Source organism: Nerophis lumbriciformis, linkage group LG22 (genome assembly GCF_033978685.3).
Source record: "Nerophis lumbriciformis linkage group LG22, RoL_Nlum_v2.1, whole genome shotgun sequence".
In the NCBI taxonomy this organism is placed as follows: Eukaryota; Metazoa; Chordata; class Actinopteri; order Syngnathiformes; family Syngnathidae; genus Nerophis; species Nerophis lumbriciformis.
Genome location: NC_084569.2, coordinates 3,415,854 through 3,440,145, shown reverse-complemented (window position 1 = coordinate 3,440,145; position 24,292 = coordinate 3,415,854). Strand labels below are relative to the sequence as shown.

Sequence of the window (24,292 nt, the reverse complement as noted above, 5' to 3'; positions counted from 1 at the left end):
AACAGCTTGGGCCTGAAGAGGTTAAGTCGTTTCTATTACAGACTAAAAAACAATGTTAATAAAGTTATTCTTTGTTGTAAGTTGATCTGATTTTCTTTGTTTTCGTTATGTTATAAGGATACAATGTTACGCAAATGTATACCTATAGACAAATGATACTGTTTATAGTCACAGCAGAGAGTGGGGGCGGAATGTTTTCCTCTTCCCAGGGGGTGCGTAACAGAACTATTGAGAAGCACTGCTCGAAAGCTATAGTATAGTGGATGTTTTTAAAGCACATATGAGACATTTCTAGTCAATCTGTGGTTTGAATTGTCAGGTTTAATAATGGTTATTTGTCAGAAAAATAGTAGGAGCGCATGTTTTGGCAAAATGTTTCTTTTGTGTACAACAGTTCAGCAGTAGAAGAGTTAGTACTTCTCAAATAATGGGGTGGTACCCACTGACTGAGAGGGCGTGGTAAAGTGTTGGATGGAAGGCAGGGGGTACTTTCAGTATTGGGCGGGGGGGGCATGACAGAGAATAATTGATTGAGAAGCACTGGCTTACACAATATGGTCACGCAGTGCCACTCCACAGTTCCAGTCGATTCTATTTGTATTTAATGTCATTTGATAGTACATGTGCCTAATCAAATGCCTGTTCAGTGTCCGCATTTTAAGGCAGTTTGACTTTTAGAAGATGATTGAAAACAATCCAGGGTGAAACAAATGGATGCTTGTTGTTGAGTTAGGTGACAGCAGAAAGTTTGTACCTGTCATTGCAAGCATTGTCCCTAAAGATTTTCAGCAACGTGTCTCTAAAGTGTTGTAGGGCGGCGTGGTCGTCCTGGATCCCCCGCAGGAATTCAAACGTAGACTGGGACGAGGAGTGCACCTGGAGAGGAGCGACATGAAGTCAGAATTGACAACCTCAATGAATGTGACCATAATGTAACACCGTTAGCTACTTTGTTGTAGCTTTCTTGAGTGTCTGAAAAGGGAACTACACTTTTCTGGGGAATTTTGCCTGTCGTTCACAATCATTACAAAAAATATGAGGACATATTTGCATTCTAACTTGCAAATAAAAGTAAATAAAAGTCCGCTCACAGCGGAGCCAATGGGAGCGCCTCTATTTCGCCCATAAAATCCAATAAATAACCATTCAAAAACAACCAACAATACATTTTGTGACTTGAATAGTAAACAAGTATTATTGATATTGTTATTATAAGCGCTAACTCAGACAAACTATTTATAGCGGCGACGTGATCACTTTCACGTGTGCCTATGTTACATCATCAAGTGGTCTGCTGCTTCCTCGCTTCCCTGCACGTTTATTCCTAGATCATATATCATGCACCTCACCTGGACAGAAGGCGTCTTCAGTAGGTATTGCGACAATTTGGTACAGCCCTTTAGGACCCGAAACTGGCGAGGAGGACACGAAAAGATGCTTGGTGCCCCCCCCCTTTTCTTTGAGAGGACTATGGTCATTCGTCATCTAAAAAGGGAATATATAAACATCCCAGCAGTCTGCAACCCAATGACAGCAGACCTTGTATAGTAAGTGATGTTTTATTGAGAAACAATAAGAAACATATGCGGTCCCCTCCGAGGTTTCTCATTGTCATCCCATTGGGTTGAGTTTTTCCTTGCCCTGATGTGGGAACTGAGCCGATGATGTCGTTGTGGCTTGTGCAGCCCTTTGAGACACTTGTGAGACAATGTGACACTTGGGACAATGAGAAACCTTGGAAGGGACCCCACCCCCAAGGCGACCGGTGCAATGGACGTCGAGTGGATCTAGCATAATATTGTGAGAGTCCAGTCCATAGTGGATCTAACATAATAGTGTGAGAGTCCAGTTCATAGTAGATCTAACATAATATTGTGAGAGTCCAGTCCATAGTGGATCTAACATAATAGTGTGAGAGTCCAGTCCATAGTGGATCTAACATAATAGTGAGAGTCCAGTCCATAGTGGATCTAACATAATAGTGTGGGAGTCCAGTCCATAGTGGATCTAACATAATAGTGAGTCCATAGTGGATCTAACATAATAGTGAGAGTCCAGTCCATAGTGGATCTAACATAATAGTGAGAGTCCAGTCCATAGTGGATCTAACATAATAGTGTGAGAGTCCAGTCCATAGTGGATCTAACATAATAGTGTGAGAGTCCAGTCCATAGTGGATCTAACATAATAGTGTGAGAGTCCAGTCCATAGTGGATCTAACATAATAGTTTGAGAGTCCAGTCCATAGTGGATCTAACATAATAGTGTGAGAGTCCAGTCCATAGTGGATCTAACATAATATTGTGAGAGTCCAGTCCATAGTGGATCTAACATAATAGTGTGAGAGTCCAGTCCATAGTGGATCTAACATAATAGTGTGAGAGTCCAGTCCATAGTGGATCTAACATAATAGTGTGAGAGTCCAGTCCATAGTGGATCTAACATAATAGTTTGAGAGTCCAGTCCATAGTGGATCTAACATAATAGTGTGAGAGTCCAGTCCATAGTGGATCTAACATAATATTGTGAGAGTCCAGTCCATAGTGGATCTAACATAATAGTGTGAGAGTCCAGTCCATAGTGGATCTAACATAATAGTGTGAGAGTCCAGTCCATAGTGGATCTAACACAATAGTGAGAGAGTCCAGTCCATAGTGGATCCAACATAATAGTAAGAGTCCAGTCCATAGTGGATCTAACATAATATTGTGAGAGTCCAGTCCATAGTGGATCTAACATAATAGTGTGAGAGTCCAGTCCATAGTGGATCTAACATAATAGTGAGAGTCCAGTCCATAGTGGATCTAACATAATAGTGAGAGTCCAGTCCATAGTGGATCTAACATAGTGGATCTAGTTACATCATGAGTATAAAACCTTAATGGAGGTGTCTGGATGTTTTTTTTAAGTAGCTCCCATAGGCTCCATTGTAAGCGAACTTTTGTTCGTATTTATTTAATATTTCAAAGGCAAAAAAAAATAATTATACCCCAAAAAAGTGCAGTTCCCCTTTAAGTCCTCATCTGCATTGAAAGAGCATGATTAAATGACAATGTCTGAACTATACTACAACAAATTGCTTTCTAAATAGACACACGCTTGCTGATTAAAGTCTTGTTAAGTAAACCACTTTTATAGGTCTCTGAACATATCCTCATATGCCCACGGGAGCTGTGAATGGACGGTTCCTGGGAGGCTATTTGATGCTTTAACACAATGTGTGTGTGTGTGTGTGTGTGTGTGTGTGTGTGTGTGTGTGTGTGTGTGTGTGTGTGTGTGTGTGTGTGTGTGTGTGTGTGTGTGTGTGTGTGTGTGTGTGTGTGTGTGTGCCTGTGGTGTGGGAATGCTGATGTTGGCCCGTGCATTGATTCGGCTCTGGTTCATTTTACATTCAATCCTGAGCAAACATATCAATCTAAGAATGCATGTGTGGAAAAGCAAGCATCTTTCCTTCCAATGTGTTGATTCCCTCCACTGACACAGGAACTTGATTTTTACTGACCTCGTCTGTGCAGTTTTTAGCTTTTTTTTTTAATCAGCTCCCAAAAGGCCGAGGGGAGAAAATGAGGTGAAGTGTTCTCAAGAGACAAGACTATGGACTCAGGAGAGTGAGTGGAATTGGCTTCAATAGTTATATGGCTCCCTCTGTTGGTCGGTTTTTGTTACACATAGGTGTGTAAATAAATATTTGAGCTGCATGCTGACAAAAAACAACCTTAAATTAAAGCTGCAAGCAGCGTTGGTCGGGTCCGCGTATTTGGCAGGTGCTAGTCCTAAGTGTCCCAATACTTTTGTCTACTTTTAGTCTGAAGTGTCCCAAGACTTTTGTCTAGTGTACCTACCTTGTCTGCATTGTGTGGGCACGTTGGTGCTTCCTGCTTTTAAGCAGCCATCTTAAAAAAACAGCAGCGCAGCAGCATCAGCGCAGCGGGTTTTTGAAGGGTCATAAAATCAAAACCGGAGCAGTTAGAAAAAAAGCGCTTCTGTCATTGTAATCACAAGGGTTCAATCTCTCTCCTGTGTTAGTTTGAAGGCGAAACGACAAACGCGCTCACAGGAGTTCGTTTTTGAAGGAAGGTGACCGGTTTTTACAAAAAATGTGTTTTGAAGGGGGAATAGCAAACTTCCTGTTGATTTTTGCTGGGGGTTGTAAGTGAGACCTACGGCGAGGTTTTTGTTTCATGTCTCTCCGACCTTCCCAGTGGGAGTTACAGGCAGTTTTGTAATTTTTTTCTTCCGAGGAGCAGTTTTTTCTCCGTTTTATTAAAAAATTGCTCTAGAGCGCAATTTTTAAATTTGGGGTTAGGTTTTTTTATTAGATCGCAATTTTTGCCAGTCCTGATGTGTGCGTTCAGTTTGGTGAGTTTTGAAGCATGTTAAGGGGGTCAAATTACAGCTCAAAGAGGCAAAAGTTACTGTTTTTAGTACTTTTTTGTCTTGAAGGGGGAATTGTCAACTTCCTGTTGATTTTAGCCCGACAATGTACTATTATGAAATGTAGGTCTAAGTCAGACCTACATAGAGGTTTTTGTTTCATGTCTCTCCGACCTTCCTAGTGGGAGTTACAGGCAGTCTAGTTTTTTTTTTTCTTAGGGGGCGCTAGAGCGCAATTTTGAGTTTTGTGGTTCGGTTTTTTTAAAAAAAAGGCCATTTTCGCAGGTCCTGATGTGTGGGTCAAATATGGTGAGTTTTGAAGCATGTTGAGTGGGTCAAATTACAGTTTAATGTGGCGGCGGAAGAATAAAGAATAAAGAATAAAACCTTACAAATACAATAGGTCCTTATGTCCCATTGCATAAGGGCCCTAACAATACTTTAAAAATACAGGAAAGATGCAAAGTGCATCCAACCAGATGGCCCTATTTTTTGTACCTTTTTTTTTATCTTTATATCTGTATTTTAGCCCATTTAGAAACATGAGGAAAGTAATTCATGGAAAAGGCTTATTAACAAAATGTCAAAATAAAAAAATAGGAACTTAATATGAATCATAAAGGGTGTAACGGTACGTGTATTTGTATTGAACCGTTTTCGGTACGGGGGATTTGGTTCGGTTCGGAGGTGTACCGAACGAGTTTCCACACGGACATATTAAGTACGTTGTGTAAACAATGCACACCGAGGCACAACACGCGGCATGCTAGCAGCGACCGGGCTACGACAACATGCAAAAGCCAGAGCTGGAAGACCCTCCTGCCTCGTTAAGATCTCCCGTTTGGGAACATTTCGGTTTCGCGGTGCGATACAACAATGGATAACATCGCTTCAACGAAAAGAAAGACGAGCGTGGTGCAAACACTGCATTCAAGCAGCCTCTCCTCGGCGAGTCAGGCAGGGCTAAAGCAATAACAAATGTTTTTATAGCAGCAGATTTAAGACCGTATTGCATTAAAAACTAGATTTTGAGCCACTTCTATGGTGGAAGAACAATGAGCCCATATATCCCATACTTGTCAACCTTGAGACCTCCGATTTCGGGAGGTGGGGGGCGTGGTCAGGGGTGGGGCATGGTTGGGGGCGTGGTTAAGAGGGGAGGAGTATATTGACAGCTAGAATTCACCAAGTCAAGTATTTCATACATAAATATATATATATATATATATATATACATATATATTAGAGATGCGCGGTTTGCGGGCACAACCGCGGAGTCCGCGGATTATCCGCGGATCGGGCGGATGAAATTTTAAAAAATTAGATTTTATCCGCGGGTCGGGTCGGGTCGGGCGGTTGAAATAAAAAAAAATTAGATTTTAAATAGATTCAGGCGGGTGGCAGTTAAACCAATTGGTAAATATATATACATAGTTAAATGTTGTTACCCACATACGAAAAACGAGCAGGCACCTGCTGCATATGCCACAACAGAAGAAAAAAAAAAAAAGAGATGGACACTTTTACGGAGCGGAGAAGGGACGCCTCGCCGGGGTCCGGGACCGAGGCCCCTTCCCCCGAGAGGGCCCCACCGGGAGCCGTAGCTGAGGTGATCCGCGAGAAGGGCCCGACGCACGTCCAGGGTCACCACCGCGCCCACCGCACCGACACCCCGCCTCGTCCGCCTTCGCCGCGGCCGGCGTCACGCGCAGCAGGTAAGCAGCTTACCTGCCCGCCACCCCCGTGGCCGGGGGCTCGTAACAGGGGTCACTCCGTGCGCTCCGCCCGCGCAGCTTACCTGCCCGCCACCCCTGTTGCCGGGGGCGCGTAACAGGGGTCACTCCGCGCGCAGTGCGCTCACGAAAGGGGTGGGGCTCACCCTGGTTGATATAGACAGCAGAACGGTGGCCATGGAAGTCGGAACCCGCTAAGGAGTGTGTAACAACCCACCTGCCGAATCAACTAGCCCTGAAAATGGATGGCGCTGGAGCGTCGGGCCCATACCCGGCCGTCGCCGGCAGCGAGACGCGCTTGGAGGTGCGCTCAGCGCGGCTCCCATATGATTGCGCACTGGTGTGCGTCTGGGTCGTGACAGCGTGGCACGCGAATGTCTGTGCTGCATTGGATCAGTCTCCTTTCTTTAACAGGCAAAAGCTTTATAACCTCACTAATGCCTTGCATCGTCTATATTAGATATATAACAACGGGCGGGTGCGGGCGGGTGCGGTTCTGATCAAATGTTACATCGGGTGGATGGCGGATGGTTGACGACTTTCTGATGCGGTTGCGGATGAAATAATTGCCTATCCGCGCATCTCTAATATATATATATATATATATATATATATATATATATCCTGAAAATATGCAAACAAAACTGTGTTTAGATAATTGATACTTCAAACTTGCATAAATAAATATTAAGGAATATAACATAACTTGGCTTCTGAGAGTTTCAAAATGTAATGAATAAAATGCTAAAGTTGTTGATAAACAAGCAATTATTTTAATAATTAAATATGGTCATTTTAAATGAATTATGATCATTTAAAATTAATTATTTCAAATATGTTTATTTTAAAGTATAATTCTATGGCTGGATGTAATAAGGAGTCAGAAAAAATACAAATAAAAATACAATTAATTTTGATGTTTTTAGCAAAATATAGTAAACATTTATTTCGTTTTTGTTTTTTTTAATTAGTAAATATATTTATTTTTAGGTAAGATAAACATAATAATACAATTTATCTCTAGTCTGGATGATTTAGTTCTTGTCACCCTGTTGTCTTCCCGTCTGAAAAAAGGCTGTCCTCACTCAAGTCCGCATGGAGCTGGAGGGGGCGTGGCCTCCAGCTCTGGCTGATTTTCGGGAGAATATTTGTCCCGGGAGCTTTTCGGGAGAGGCGCTGAATTTCGGGAGTCTCCCGGAAAATTCGGGAGGGTTGGCAAGTATGATATATCCTCTTACTGCCAAGTTGGCCAGGCACTACCTCGCCATACCTGCTACCTCCGTGCCCAGTGAAAGGGTATTTTCCACAGCTGGAGACATTGTAACTGCAAGCAGGTCTGCTCTTTCTGAACACAATGTGGATAAACTGATTTTTCTGGCAAAAACATGAAGATTGAGTGAAAGTCACCAGGATTAAAGGCTGGGGGGGGGAAAGAAAAGTTAATCTGAGGCTGAGTTGACTTGAAACTGTTTAATGTTGCACTTTTTATATGTAGAAGAAAAGTTTTGTCATTTTATTTAATATGAGCAACAACTTGAAGCAGTTTAATGTTGCACTTTATATGTGGAAATGTTTTGTTAAGAAACCAATTCTGAGCCTTATCTTATTTAGTTTTTACTTTATATATGTTGACTGCATTAACCCTGGCAATCAACCCTGTGTGTATATATGTATGTTATTGTTATGTTAAAAGGATAAAGCCATTGTTTACAAATTTTGGTAAATAAATAACCAGAAAACAAAACAAATTGTGCGTGCAGCAGCATTGGTGAGGGAGGGGCAGAGACAGAGAGAGAGAGAGAGTTATGATAAACGCGCATGCGTTGCCAGGCTCTGCTTTTTATCCATAGATTTATCACATTTAATTTTTTATTATCTATAGCAGGGGTGTCAAAAGTGTGCCCCGGAGGCCATTTGCGGCCCAGAGCTAATGTTTTAAAGGCCCACGGCACATTCTAAAAATACTATTAAAATAAACAAAAACATAACAAAAGTGAAATAAAAAAGCTTAAAGGTCAAATGTAATTTATAAAAAGTTGCAATGTTGACTAATAAAACAAAGCTGTTTTTTTTTCTTTCAAACTGTCATTGCTCAAAACATAATATTGAATCAAAATCAATGTTATTATGAATTATTGACCTATCCAAGGTTCCCATTACTTCACATCAAATATTACACTAAGAAAAATACTTTTGGTGGAAGATTTTGCAAATTTGGTAAATAAATAACCCAAAAATGTATATTTTGTTGTTTTCTTACTGTACCGAAAATGAACCGAACCGTGACCTCTAAACCGAGGTATGTACCGAACTGAAATTTTTGTGTATCGTTACACCCTTATTAATCATTCATTAAAAAAAGAGTTTCCTAATTTTGTGGTCAAATCTCCAAATGGGTCAGGGGCACATTCTAAAAAAATATATTTAAAAACACAATCTGTTCTATGAGTGTGTGTGTCTGTTAGCTACTTACAGTGGATTGGGTCATGCCTCCCACTGACACTGTGAGGCCTAGGAGGGTGTGATACTGGTATTCCGGCAGCCCTAGCAATCGGGTAATATAGGGGAAGGCTTGGGACGGGGCGTTCCAGTTCAGAGTGGTTTGGACTTCCCTAGAAAGGCAAGGAGATTGACAGGTGACTATGAGGTCACAAACAGGTGGCAGAGGGGACAGGAGATGCTCACGGAGGGAAGATGCTGAGCAGCTCCTCTCGGTGGGGGATGTGCGGTACTGCAGGGTCAGAACAGTGGAGAAGCTGCGTGAAGACGTTGCCGGCATGCGCTCTGTAGCGGTCAATCTTCTCTGCTGCCTGTCGGACCAGGCCGCACATCATGCTCTTCACCCTTAAAAGAGGACGGACGCAGTGCAGATAATGTGTAATCATCGCCAAGACACCTTGCTCCTTCTTTGAAGCAACTAAGCAAGACGGTAAGGTGTGAGGAACATCTACTCACTGGTCCGGTAGAAGAATTCCTGGAGCAGTTCTGGTCACCAGGATAGTCACATCCTTCAGGCTACTCATGGCTGCCTCCCTCACCCTGTGGAGGATTGAAGAAGAAGCCAATGTCCACGTCATCGTCAAACTCTTCAACAAGGTTCCACACCAGAGCTCAGCTTGGCAAGGATCACAAAATGAACGCTGGGTGTTTGCAACATTCAGTCCGAGAGCTGGAGTATCGGGATTCAACCTAACCTTGTTTTTTTTATAGCCCTTTACAGAGTGAAAGCCATTATCTAAGTTACATTTAAAGCAGTGTGGGTGGCACTGGGAGCAGGTGGGTGAAGTGTCTTGCCCAAGGACACAACAGCTGTGACTAGGATGGCAGAAGCGGGGATCGAACCTGGAACCCTCAAGTTGCTGGCACCCCACCCAAGACTCAAGCGGAATCCAAATACTTTTGTCAAACATTCTTAAGGCGTTTGAGTTTCGCTTTGTTTTACCTTTCACAGTGCTTAACTTATTTTTACACTTGTACGACAACTACGAATGGTAAAATTGAACTTCAAAATGTTGGCCGTGTACTTAAATGTTTTATGATGGTGACGGCTTGACACAGGAACGAGAGATGCGCGGATAGGCAATTATTTCATCCGCAACCGCATCAGAAAGTCGTCAACCATCCGCCATCCGCCATCCACCCGATCTAACATTTGATCAGAACCGCACCCGCCCGCACCCGCCCGTTGTTATATATCTAATATAGACGATGCAAGGCATTAGTGAGGTTATAAAGCTTTTGCCTGTTAAAGAAAGGAGACTGATCCAATGCAGCACAGACATTCGCGTGCCACGCTGTCACGGCCCAGACGCACACCAGTGCGCAATCATATGGGAGCCGCGCTGAGCGCACCTCCAAGCGCGTCTCGCTGCCGGCGACGGCCGGGTATGGGCCCGACGCTCCAGCGCCATCCATTTTCAGGGCTAGTTGATTCGGCAGGTGGGTTGTTACACACTCCTTAGCGGGTTCCGACTTCCATGGCCACCGTCCTGCTGTCTATATCAACCAGGGTGAGCCCCACCCCTTTCGTGAGCGCACTGCGCGCGGAGTGACCCCTGTTACGCGCCCCCGGCAACAGGGGTGGCGGGCAGGTAAGCTGCGCGGGCGGAGCGCGCGGAGTGACCCCTGTTACGAGCCCCCGGCCACGGGGGTGGCGGGCAGGTAAGCTGCTTACCTGCTGCGCGTGACGCCGGCCGCGGCGAAGGCGGACGAGGCGGGGTGTCGTGCGGTGGGCGCGGTGGTGACCCTGGACATGCGTCGGGCCCTTCTCGCGGATCGCCTCAGCTACGGCTCCCGGTGGGGCCCTCTCGGGGGAAGGGCCTCGGTCCCGGACCCCGGCGAGGCGTCCCTTCTCTACTCCGTAAAAGTGTCCATCTCTTTTTTTTTTTTTTCTTCTGTTGTGGCATATGCTGCAGGTGCCTGCTCGTTTTTCGTATGTGGGTAACAACATTTAACTATGTATATATATTTACCAATTGGTTTAACTGCCACCCGCCTGAATCTATTTATTTTTTTATTTCAACCGCCCGACCCGACCCGCGGATAAAATCTAATTTTTTTTTATTTCATCCGCCCGATCCGCGGATAATCCGCGGACTCCGCGGTTGTGCCCGCAAACCGCGCATCTCTAACAGGAACAGATCATTTTTTATTTCCATTACAGTGGTACTTTCCTACGTCCAACTTTGATAAAGAAAGTGAGAAACACTAGTGAATTTAAAAAATAGGTGGTGTCTGCATAAGTGTCCCACACCTCCTCGCTCATTGCTGTCTTCAATCAAGGTAAATAAAATGTCAAATGTTCGTTTATCCATTTATCACATACATTTATAACCATTCTCTATAAAATGTGTTTGGTGTTTAGTTTAGTTTATTAAGGATCCCCATTAGTCTACACCGCAGTGGAGACTATTCTTCCTGGGGTCCAGGCACAAAACATCACACAATCACACAAAAAAAGATTACAATGCAGTACAACATGATCAAATAATAAAATGTTGTAATACAAAAATAGCAACAACAAAGAATTTAAAAAAACCCAATAACTTTGAGTTTACATAATAATGTTCATACCAAAGATAAAAATAGCAATATAAAAATAGTAGGGGTGTAACGGTACACAGAAATTTTGGTTCGGTTCATTTTCAGTACAGTAAGAAAACAACAAAATATAAATTCTTTGGTTATTTATTTACCAAATTTGTAAACAATGGCTTTTTCCTTTTAACATTGGGAACACTATAATAATTCTGCCCACGTTAATCAACATTAAACTGCCTCAAGTTGTTGCTCAGATTAAATAAAATGACAAAACTTTTCTTCTACATATAAAAAGTGCAACATTAAACAGTTTCAAGTCAACTCATCATGCTTAATTTATTACAGCATTTGGGAAGCCTGTAGTTGATTGTTATTATGTAAATGTTATATTTTTATCAACATGTGATAGCAGGGACCCTGCCATTCAAAACTAGGCTGCTCCATTACTAATGATTCATGTAACTATAGCTGAAAAAAAATGGTACAATAGCAATAGGAGAGACTATTCATCCCTGAAGTTCATGTAGGCTTAATGATGCACTTACATTATTATATCAACTATCAGAGACAGAAACTCTTCATTTAACATAATGTCCTTTTTTGCTGTTTCAACTAGGGATGTCCCGATCCGATATTTGGATCGGATCGGCTGCCGATATTTGCAAAAAAATGCGTATCGGCAAGGCATGGGAAAATGCCGATCCAGATCCAGTTTTAAAAAAAACTCCAGTCCGTGTTTTCCAACGCACCGATTTAAACAATACATTCCACTTTTCTGCTGATCCTAATTTCCATTCCGCATTTTCCAGCACACCTTCAACACATCCACAGGTCTGTAGATTCTCACGCAGTTGCTTTTAGCTGCTGGCATTACACGACAGGCTTTTCTCACTCTTTTTTGTGTCTCCCTCTCACAGACAGCAAGTGCACCTTCTTACACACGTCACATACTGTCACGACACACGTCACATACTGTCACGTCATACGTCACACACGTATACGCCCTCTTTGAGCAGAGAGGTAGCAGCATGGCTAACGTTAGCTGTGATGCTAGCGCAGCCGTGCGAGCAACGCTACCTCTAAGGTGCTCGCCTGTGCAATTGCGCACTGTTTAAGCGTCCTCTGCGCATAGCAAATCTATGCCACACACAAAATCTAATAAAAAATAAGCGCATAACAATTTTCAACACACCGACACGACAGAGAAAACAGTTTTCGTCATCATTGTTCAAATATTGTGACGTCTGTCGAGACGCTTATCTCCATTCGGTGCCACACGTCCACACCATCAAAATGCCGAGGCAAAAATTTCCACATCAACACCGTATGAAAAAATGTGTGATTTTTTAAGTTGTGATTTCCTTCTCTGCATGAAAGTTTAAAAGTAGCATATATTAATGCAGTATGAAGAAGAATGTTTGAATGTAGACATGCAAGCCTTGAAAGAACATTTTGAAAATCAAGACTACATTTCCTGCAAATGGGTGCATTTCTATCCTATATTTTAACTTTAGATTTATTCTCATATCAAACTCTTTTGGCTGTCTTTTTGACACTTATATCCGGCGCCCCCTCCACACCCTGGATTATAAATAATGTAAATAATTCAATGTGATTATCTTGTGTGATGACTGTATTATGATGATAGTATATATCTGATAGTATATATCTGTATCATGAATCAATTTAGGTGGACCCCGACTTAAACAAGTTGAAAAACTTATTGGGGTGTTACCATTTAGTGGTCAATTGTACGGAATATGTACTTCACTGTGCAACCTACTCATAAAAGTCTCAATCAATCAATCAAAACACATAGAATCATCATACTGCTGTGATTATATGCATCAAGTGTTCATTCAAGGCTAAGGCAAAATATCGAGATATATATTGTGTATCGCAATATGGTCTTAAAATATCGCAATATTAAAAAAAGGCCATATCGCCCAGCCCTTGTTTCAATGATGCCATTTCTGTTTGTCATGTATAATTTTGTCTATTTTGTGTTTATCCTTGAATAAACAGGTCAGTTTCTTGTTACCAACCATTGTGTATTATTCAAACTCCCCTAATTCAGCTGGCTAGTTGTTATCAAGAGTACTAAAACCCTTTTCAACATGATTCTGACAACTAAGTAGGCTAAATAACTTTAAACTTTAATACATGTTCGGATAGGCCAGTATCGGTCAGTATCGTAATCGGATCGGAAGTGCAAAAACACTATCGGTATCGGATCGGAAGTGCAAAAACCTGGATGGGGACATCCCTAGTTTCAACACAGCTCAATCAACACAGAAAAAGGTAAAGTGAAATAACAGACAGACAGGGCTTTGCTGTCTGTAACACACACACACACACACACACACACACACACACACACACACACACACACACACACACACACACACACACACACACACACACACACACACACACACACACACACACACACACACACACACACACACACACACACACACACACACACACACACACACACAGCAAAATGAGCTAACGTTACACTAAAAGCGAATTAGCTTTCACCTCAAGCCAGGACTGCGAGCTGAGCTGTCTTTTATGTTTCTAGAAGGTCAACGGGCTCATAGTGATGTTACTAGTAGTTGACGATGAGGTGTTTATTATCATTTGGGGAGAGTCCGCTGCCTGATGCTTACCTGCTAAACGCTAAGCACTGACTACATGCGCTCTGAATACGCACTGCTGATTGGCTGTTACCGCTCTGTGTGTAACCAATCAGATGGTTGTGTGGGTGGGACAATGCTGGGTGCTGTGTAGAGGACTGACAGAAACAGAGGCAGAAAGAAGCGGAGGCGGCTACTTAATATGTTCGTGTGGAAACTCGTTCGGTACACCTCCGAACCGAACCGAAACCCTCGTACCAAAACGGTTCAATACAAATACACGTACCGTTACACCCCTAAAAAAATATATATACAGTGGGGCAAAAAAGTATTTAGTCAGCCACCAATTGTGAAAGTTCTCCCACTTAAAATGATGACAGAAGTCTGTAATTTTCATCATAGGTACACTTCAACTGTGAGAGACAGAATGTGAAAAAAAAATCCAGGAATTCACATTGTAGGATTTTTAAAGAATTTATTTGTAAATTATGGTGGAAAATAAGTATTTGGTCAATAACAAAAATTCAACTCAATACTTTGTTATTGCCAACAAAGGTTATATTACAGAGGTCAAACGATTACTATAGGTCTTTACCAGGTTTGCACACACAGTAGCTGGTATTTTGGCCCATTCCTCCATGCAGATCTTCTCGAGAGCAGTGATGTTTTGGGGCTGTCGCCGAGCAACACAGACTTTCAACTCCCTCCACAGATTTTCTATGGGGTTGAGGTCTGGAGACTGGCTAGGCCACTCCAGGACTTTCACATGCTTCTTACGGAGCCACTCCTTCGTTGCCCGGGTGGTGTGTTTGGGATCATTGTCATGCTGGAAAACCCAGCCACGTTTCATCTTCAAAGCTCTCACTGATGGAAGGAGGTTTTGGCTCAAAATCTCACAATACATGGCCCCATTCATTCTTTCCTTAACACGGATCAGTCGGCCTGTCCCCTTAGCAGAAAAACAGCCCCAAAGCATGATGTTTCCACCCCCATGCTTCACAGTATGTATGGTGTTCTTGGGATGCAACTCAGTATTCTTCTTCCTCCAAACGCGACGAGTTGAGTTTATACCAAAAAGTTCTATTTTGGTTTCATCTGACCACATGACATTCTCCCAATCCTCTGCTGTATCATCCATGTGCTCTATGGCAAACTTCAGACGGGCCTGGACATGCACTGGCTTAAGCAGGGGGACACGTCTGGCACTGCAGGATTTGATTCCCTGTCGGCATAGTGTGTTACTGATGGTAACCTTTGTTACTTTGGTCCCAGCTCTCTGCAGGTCATTCACCAGGTCCCCCCGTGTGGTTCTGGGATTTTTGCTCACCGTTCTCATGATCATTTTGACCCCACGGGAGGAGATCTTGCGTGGAGCCCCAGATCGAGGGAGATTATCAGTGGTCTTGTATGTCTTCCATTTTCTGATAATTGCTCCCACAGTTGATTTTTTCACACCAAGCTGCTTGCCTATTGTAGATTCACTCTTCACAGTCTGGTGCAGGTCTACAATTCTTTTCCTGGTGTCCTTCGACAGCTCTTTGGTCTTGGCCATAGTGGAGTTTGGAGTCTGACTGTTTGAGGCTGTGGACAGGTGTCTTTTATACAGATAACCAGTTCAAACAGGTGCCATTAATACAGGTAACGAGTGGAGGACAGAAGAGCTTCTTAAAGAAGTTACAGGTCTGTGAGAGCCAGAGATCTTCCTTGTTTGAAGTGACCAAATACTTATTTTCAACCATAATTTACAAATAAATTCTTTAAAATTCCTACAATGTGAATTCCTGGATTTTTTTTCACAATCTGTCTCTCACAGTTGAAGTGTACCTATGATGAAAATTACAGACCTCTGTCATCATTTTAAGTGGGAGAACTTGCACAATCGGTGGCTGACTAAATACTTTTTTGCCCCACTGTATATATTTTTGCAAAAATAAAACAAAGAACCAATGGCCTAAAATATACACATTAGTGTACCAAAGACAAATAATAAGTGACGAAAACGTACCATCCATCCATTTTCTACTGCTCGTCCCATAATCAATAAAATAGTCAATAGTTCATATTGTTTGGGTGTCTGGAACAGATTCATTGGATTTACATTATGTCTTATGGGACGCAAATGTTTTGGTCTTTGTTAGATTTAGTTGTGTTTGGTTTTCAGTACTGTAGATAGATTTTATAATGTACAGCTCCAGTATATCTCTACGTAAATAAAAGAGCAAAATTGTTAGCCCACCCCATGTATCGAGGAGGGACACAAGTAACAAGCCTGGTGGCATTCCTGCTGAGAAGGTAAGCATCCCCTCAGGCTACTGCTAAGATCATTGTGTGTGTGTCCCAGGGTGGAAGGAAAACAAGACACTAGAAAGGCCTAAGGGAGGAGAACATTCTCAATACCTAAGGCCAATAGAAGACGACCTTAGATAGGATTGACTCACCATGCCCCCACGTCACCCCTGCTGTCCATGCTGTAGTCATCCATGCTGTCCAGCAGGACAGCGTACACTTCAGCTATGTTGTCTGAGCAGAGAACTGAGTCAGGGGGTCCGCTGGCACAGACGCCTGCCTTCAGACACACTCTAATGTAGGAGGAAAAAACATATGATTGATTAAACCAAAGTCAAGTGTAATGCTTTTCAATGTCTTGCAGCACTGTACTGTACTTAATCACATATTTACATCAATATATATATAAACATAAACACACTTGGAAGTGACGTCATTTCTCCATAGCTTGTGTGACAAATGAAAACAAGCATAGTCTATGCTAAAAACAAGACTTATCAAACTGAGACTCACTGACTTTGGCTCATTTTCTGTGAAGAATGCTTATACTTGTATAGCGCTTTTCTACCTTTTGAACTCAAAGCACTTTGACACTATTTCCACATTCACACACTGATGGCGGGAGCTGCCATGCAAGGCGCTAACCAGGACCCATCAGGAGCAAGGGTGAAGTGTCTTACTCAAGGACACAACGGACGTGACTAGGATAGTAGAAGGTGGGGATTGAACCAGGAACCCTCAGGTTGCTGGCACAGCAACTCCACCGCCACGCCGTATAGAACATATATCAGAATACATATTTATTGACCACACACCACACACCCCCCCTACACATTTCTATTACATATAAGATGTCCGGGTCCACTGGACCCGGGGCTAATAGAAGTGTGGAAATTGATGTTCTGTGTACAAAGCAATTTTCAGCTACCTACAGTATTTTCCACATAAAAAACATGTTTTTAAAATTTAAGCAACGAACTGTACATAAATAAAATAATACTTTAACTTGTTTACTTACATTACTTTTAAAAATGTAATTAGTTTTGCTATAACTGTTTTTACTTACTATAGCGTATCCATTTTATTTATCCTTAAAAAACAAGCTCACTATTAGGTCAGATATCCATCCATCCATCCATCCATCCATCTTCTTCCGCTTATCCGAAATCGGGTCCAAAGGGGCAGCAGCCTAAGCAGGGAAGCCCAGACTTTCCTCTCCCCAGCCACTTCGTCCAGCTCCTCCCGGGGGGATCCCGAGGCGTTCCCAGGCCAGCCGGGAGACATAGTCTTCCTAACGTGTCCTGGGTCTTCCCCGTGGCCTCCTACCGTATGGACGTGCCCTAAACACCTCCCGAGGGAGGCGTTCGGGTGGCATCTTGACCAGATGCCCGAACCACCTCATCTGGCTCCTCTCCATGTGGAGGAGCAGTGGCTTTACTTTGAGCTCCCCCCGGATGACAGAGCTTCTCACCCTATCTCTAAGGGAGAGCCCCCCCACCCGGCGGAGGAAACTCATTTGGGCCGCCTGTACCCGTGATCTTGTCCTTTTGGTCATAACCCAAAGCTCATGACCATAGGTAAGGATGGGAACGTAGATCGACCGGTAAATTGAGAGCTTTGCCTTCCGGCTCAGCTCCTTCTTCACCACAACGGATCGATACAGCGTCCGCATTACTGAAGACGCCGCACCGATCCGTCTGTCGATCTCACCATCCACTTTTCCCTCACTCGTGAACAAGACTCCGAGGTACTTGAACTCCTCCACTTGGGGCAAGATCTCCTCCCCAACCCGGAGATGGCACTCCACCCTTTTCCGGGCGAGAACCATGGACTCGGACTTGGAGGTGCTGATTCTCATCCCAGTCGCTTCACACTCGGCTGCGAACCGATCCAGTGAGAGCTGAAGATCCTGGCCAGATGAAGCCATCAGGACCACATCATCTGCAAAAAGCAGAGACCTAATCCTGCAGCCACCAAACCAGATCCCCTCAACGCCTTGACTGCGCCTAGAAATTCTGTCCATAAAGGTTATGAACAGAATGGGTGACAAAGGGCAGCCTTGGCGGAGTCCAACCCTCACTAGGTCAGATATTGTTTTTGAAATCACCTGACATGTATACTGTGTATATGTACATAATGTATCCCTTTTTTTAAACATATTTTTTTATATACATGTTACAGCTTATATGTCTTTTATTATTGAATGTATCAAATGTGATGAATATTTAATGGACCACAATGGAAACAAGCCTTTTGGCTTTTTGTGCCATCCATTTGCCTTTTTAAAGCATTACATGGATTACATTCTTTAAGATGTCAATAAACTTCTCAAACAATCAATCAAAAAGAGAGCACAATTTGTAGTAAAAAATATTATTTAAATATGTACATATTTATTATGTAGAGCATGTTTTAAAACATTAAAGAGAGCCTAAAACAAAACTCTTGAGTTAGTAAAAAAAAGTATAGACTATGTGACTAAATAGGAGGTGTGAGGAGTAGCATACCTGCCAACTTTTGAAATCAGAAAAACCTAGTAGCCAGGGTCCAGGGGCTGCAGGCCCCGGTAGGTCCAGGACAAAGTCCTGGTGGGGGGTTCAGCTTCGCCCCCCCGACGCAAAATGATTATTAGCATTCAGACAGGTTAAAATGTTGCTAAAACCATCACTTTTCTATCAGTCACAGTGACTTTTCAAAACAAAAATATTACAGCAAAAATCATATGGGTTGATTGACATGTTTATTCTGTAAGCTAACTTCAATAGTTTGAAATTATTTTGACAGTTAATGCCAGTTATCCTGTCAACCTTTCACAAGACTTCAATTTGTTAATTGAAAGTATAAACACTTTTTACAGTAAACAAATGGTAAAACAGTACTAAACAATTCCTTTAAAAAAAAAAAATTGGTGTCATTATTAACTTTCTGTCCAAGCTTGTATAATCTACTGCCTTGTTCAATTGTAAAAAATATTCTGTGCCTAAAATTCACATTTCTATCACAATTATCATCCTGTAAACATGGTAAGCTAACTTCATTAAAATTAATAGTCCTGTCAATAGCATGGAATTACAATTCAAATGTAGTTTTTTTGTAAGCCTTTCAAAAGAATTCAAAATATGAAAAATGAATGAAAATTAATTGAAGCCATCAGACACTTGAAAAGTGGCACATCACATCTCTAATGTAATCATTTGAACTTTTCAACAGAAATAGCACTGCAAAAATATTAAGGACATACTTCTGTATTTTGGTAGTTATGCTGTCAACATTTAACAAGATTTCTTCAACTTGGACTTGAAAGCATAAATAGTATAAACACTTTTAACAGTATAACAGTACTAAACAATTCCAATAGATAACATTGGTGTCATTATCTTTTTGTGGCTAAAATCCAAATTTAGCAACGGCATTAGACTTGTGTTTTTTTGTCCCAACGTGGTCTTTTACATCGCTAATTCCTCCGTGTCCGATCGAAAAATCTTGTCTGCACAAGGTGCAATTCGCGTAGTTTTCACCCTTTTTGGAACGGATAATTATTCCCGGATAGGCTTTTGAATATTCTTTACGGAATGACTGCAGTTTTCTTTTCGGTTTAAGACTCGTTTGCGATTTTTCTCCGGCTGATTCCATGATCGTTCGCTCATTTGGAAACAATGGCAACTGTATGGCGTCACATTAGTGCCAAAAATCCGAGCGCATAAAAACTGTTATCGCGCGCTGATTCTCAACTTCGTGCGCGCGCGCGACACCATTTTGCGCGCGCGTGGTGCCTTTCTGCGTGCTCTCTGTGTACTCCTGGCATCTCTCCCCGCTTTGGGGGCGGGTATGCTTAGACGGCCCCTCCTTTCTGATTGGCTGTGAGCATTTTTCATATGACCAATCATTCTCCAGCGTAGCAACATTGTAGCCATCTTACCTCGGACATCTAGCCTCAATCATTACATTGATGTCAATGGTACATGTACTACTTAAATTACCATAACTTGCTCGATTTTCCACCAATTTACAAACGGTTTGCCTTGTTACAAATCTTATTACATGTAGATATGACATAGGATGCTGTACCTGTTGAAATTACCTCTTTCGCTTTAAAAAAAAAAAAAAGACTTAATTGTGCAACATAGTTGTGTAGGGTCAGTGTTAGTCAGTTCTCTGATTATTTTAAACGGTTTCAGAATACATTATTAAAAGCTATTTTTAACATTTTAAAAACAAAATTCAAAGATTATTTCATTAATTTTATGGCTGAATCAAAAGAAATTCCATAAATTAGAAAACAAATGTTCAAGAAGAAGTGAAAATATAAAATAATGTTATTGCTGGTGGACCAGTTCTGGCTGAAAGATGTGATTATGGTGTTTGTTGTCTTATTATTTATTTGGGTCACATTTTGTATTACCCTGTATTGTGTTTATGTGGTATGAAATAACCTTCATCAGCGCGCGACATTTTTTTTATCCACTTCTTCCTCCGTAAATCTTGATACATATTGACGATGACCCGCCCTGCTATACTTCTGATTGGCTCTGAGCATTTTTCAGCGTTTTTCGCCTGACCAATCAGAAAGGAGGGGCCGTCTAAGCATACCCGCCCCCAAAGTGCCAAAAAGAAACATGACAGCGCGAGGAGAGATGCCAGGAGTACACAGAGAGCGCGCAGAAAGGCACCGCGCGCGCGCAAAATGGTGTCGCGCGCGCGCACGAAGTTGAGAATCAGCGCGCGATAACAGTTTTTATGCGCTCGGATTTTTGGCACTAATGTGACGCCATACAACTGGTGCCTCGTGCTTGGCAGCGGTGCTATAAATAGCCTCGCGCATGGCATTCGGAATGGCTCGATAGGAAGTTACGGGAAGCAGTGTCGATTGTCATTGTTGTTACGCGATTTCGTGAATAAAACTTTAAATTTTTAATTAATGAAAAACGTATTTTTTATCACTGCAACCGTAACCCGGAATAGGTTGATGAAAACCGTACTAATTACGGGAAAACCGGAGTAGTTGGCAGGTATGCTGACACGTCATTCAGGTCCTGCAGGTATTGTCAGTCAGCCTGACTGAAGCTTGCACACATCAGGTAGTATGACACAAAAGGGTTTGTGAGAAATATGCTAGAAAAAACAAATCACAACTTTATACAACAAGAAAAAAGCTCACTGTGCCACGGCTCGGACCGCATCCCTCCTGGCCTCTGGGAAACGCCCTTCTCTCAAGCAGGCGCCATGCATCTGCCCGAGACCCTCTAGGATCTAATGAGAAGCATACAGTAGACAATAAGTTGACATTGATACGCTGCAGTGACGAGAATGTCAACGACTTGTGTTGACTTTAGGCACACCTGCTTCAGTTTGCCGTGGATCATGAAGCTTGGCAGACAGCCGAGGGCCAGGGCAGAGCCGCAACGGGTGAGCATCTGCGGGCTCTTCAGCTCGTCGATGTACTGAGTCATCACGACGCCTAAACACACATTCATTTAGAAGGTCACCTTTGTCTGTAATGCTTATCACACTGCTGCCTAGAATGGCCTAAGGGCTGATGGAGTGTTTATTTTAAGCACAAAGGCGTGAACAATAAGGTGGAATGTGAAAGTAGAAAGAAGTACAGAACCAAATTATGATTATTAGTAAATTGGGGGAAACATTTTCATTAATAAGTTGTAATGGTAAGGGAGTAACAACAGTATGGGGACACATGTTTAAAGAAAAAAATAACTCATAATATTACAAGAATATGTTCATAATTTTTAAAAAAGACCATCAACCACACTCTTTTTCTCAAAATTAATTAGGTATTATCATTAAATACATTATTATTGAACAAAGTACAGAATATAAGTCTATTGTTCACGTTTACTTGTTCAATGTTTGTCTAACTTGACAACATCCTTGACAGTTGTCAGTTTAATGCAGCCGTTTATGTTCCACTTTATTTGCTTATGTTTTTCCTGAGAATATTACCACTTTATTCTCATACAATTAGTAGTTACTAACAGTAGTACTACTTTATTTTCTTAAATGTACATGATTTTCTCTTCTCTATCTTTAAAAACATATCTTAATATTACAACTTTACCCTCATAAAATGTGCACGTCATTCCTCATAATATAACATTATTCAAAATGTTTTGCTCCGAATATTTTGACTATATTGTCATAATTTTTTATTTTTTTTCCAATGAACATCACAACTTCATTGTCACAAAATTGTCTTATCAAAATTTCAATCCTTTACATTTCCTATTAGGTTTCTTTAAATTTCAGTTAATAGTATGGCTTTGTTTTCATCAAATGTGTTTTATTATTTATTAGTGGGGCTGTAAAAAATTGACTCACATTCATTACGATTCTGAATCTATTCAAAATCTTCAAGAACGGATTTAAAAATATATATTTTTTTTTAAGACATTTAGCGCTTAATTGTGGTGCATATAAAGTACAGGCCAAAAGTTAGGACACACCTTCTCCTCATTCAATGCCTTTTCTTTATTTCCATGACTATTTACATTGTAGATTGTCACATCAAAACTACGAATGAACACATGTGGAGTTATGTACTTAACAAAAAAAAGGTGAAATGACTGAAAACATGTTTTATATTCTAGTTTCTTCAAAATAGCCACACTTTGCTCTGATTACTGCTTTGCACACTCTTGGCATTCTCTCCATGAGCTTCAAGCACACCTGTGAAGTGAAAACCATTTCAGGTGACTACCTCTTGAAGATCATCAAGAGAGCGCAAAAAAACAAAATCAGAGCAAAGGATACCGATATATACAGTCGTGGAATGAACACAGTATTAAGCCTAATGTTGTTGTGATGGCCCGCTGGATGCATTAAGTTATGGAAAAAAATGCCAACATGGCACTGCCATATTTATTATTGAAGTGACAAAGTGCATTATTTTTTTTAACATGCCTCAAAACAGCAGCTTGGAATTTGGGAGAGCCTGAGGAGGTTGAGGTGGGGGGCGTGGGGTAGAGGGTAGCGGGTGGTGTATATTGTAGTGTCCTGTAAGAGTTAGTGCTGCAAGGGTTTCTGGGTATTTGTTCTGTTGTTATTATGTTGTGTTACGGTGCGGATGTTCTCCCGAAATGTGTTTGTCATTCTTGTTTGGTGTGGGTTCACAGTGTGGCGCATGTTTGTAACAGTGTTAAAGTTGTTTATATGGCCACCCTCAGTGTGACCTGTATGGCTATTGACCATTCACTTGTGTGTGTGAAAAGTCGTAGATATTATGTGATTGGGCCGGCACGCAAAGGAAATGCCTTTAAGGTTTATTGGCACTCTGTACTTCTCCCTACGTCCGTGTACCCAGCGGCCTTCTAAAAAGCCACACATTTTACTTTTTGAAACCGATAATATATATATAATAATTTCCGATATCACATTTTAAAGCATTTATCGGCCGATAATATCGGCAGTCCGATATTATCGGACATCTCTAATTGTGGTCCTAATACTTTGTATTGTTTTAATTATAATAAAATGATTCAGATATTTTTGAACCAGACCCTTCACACAATTTCCTAATATTCTTACCCTGAAAGCATTTTAATGACATCCCCCCCTTTCAAAATGTAGGGAATTGTATTTAAATGTACAGTAGTAAAGCAAAAAGAACACACTCTGCTTCTCAGAATCAGCCTGGCCAGTCTGGGCCTGGTAGTACTCCTCACACAAGGCCGTCAGGGCACAAACCACAGCAGCCTGCCGGCACACAAAAGCTACAATAGTAGGGGTGTAACGGTACGTGGATTTGTATTGAACCGTTTCGGTACGGTTTGGAGGTGTACCGAACGAGTTTCCACACGGACATATTAAGTAGCGTAACGCACGTTGTGTAAACAATGCACACCGAGGCACAACACACGGCATGCTAGCAGCTAACGGGCTAGGATAGACTGACCATACGTCCTCTTTTCACCGGACATGTCCTCTTTTGCGGAGCTGTCAGGGCGGAGTTTCATAAATGCCTCAAATGTCCGGCATTTTGAGTTGGGGTTGCGTGTATTTTCAATGTACGTTCAGGGTTAAGAAGGGGTTAAAAACAAAACAAACAGCAGCATTGGTGAGGGAGGGGCAGAGACAGAGAGAGAGAGAGAGTTATGATAAACGCGCATGCGTCACCAGGCTCTGCTTTTTATCCATTGATTTATCACATTTTATTTTTTACTATCTATAGCAGGGGTGTCAAAAGTGTGCCCCCGAGGCTATTTG

At 41.9% G+C, this 24,292-nt stretch overlaps 1 protein-coding gene across 1 annotated transcript in view; it reads right to left on the bottom strand.

Moving 5' to 3' along the window:
• Positions 1-24,292, bottom strand: part of LOC133615650 (tubulin-specific chaperone D-like) — an 88,223-nt gene that overhangs the window by 5,796 nt on the left and 58,135 nt on the right. Inside the window, exons 26-33 of the mRNA XM_061974398.2 lie at positions 23,701-23,782; positions 21,415-21,533; positions 21,234-21,325; positions 16,228-16,368; positions 9,063-9,146; positions 8,793-8,951; positions 8,581-8,719; positions 755-876 (exon numbers count right to left, since the gene is read on the bottom strand). Of these exons, the coding sequence (XP_061830382.1) occupies positions 755-876; positions 8,581-8,719; positions 8,793-8,951; positions 9,063-9,146; positions 16,228-16,368; positions 21,234-21,325; positions 21,415-21,533; positions 23,701-23,782 (938 nt within the window). The remainder of the gene's footprint in view (positions 1-754; positions 877-8,580; positions 8,720-8,792; positions 8,952-9,062; positions 9,147-16,227; positions 16,369-21,233; positions 21,326-21,414; positions 21,534-23,700; positions 23,783-24,292) is intronic.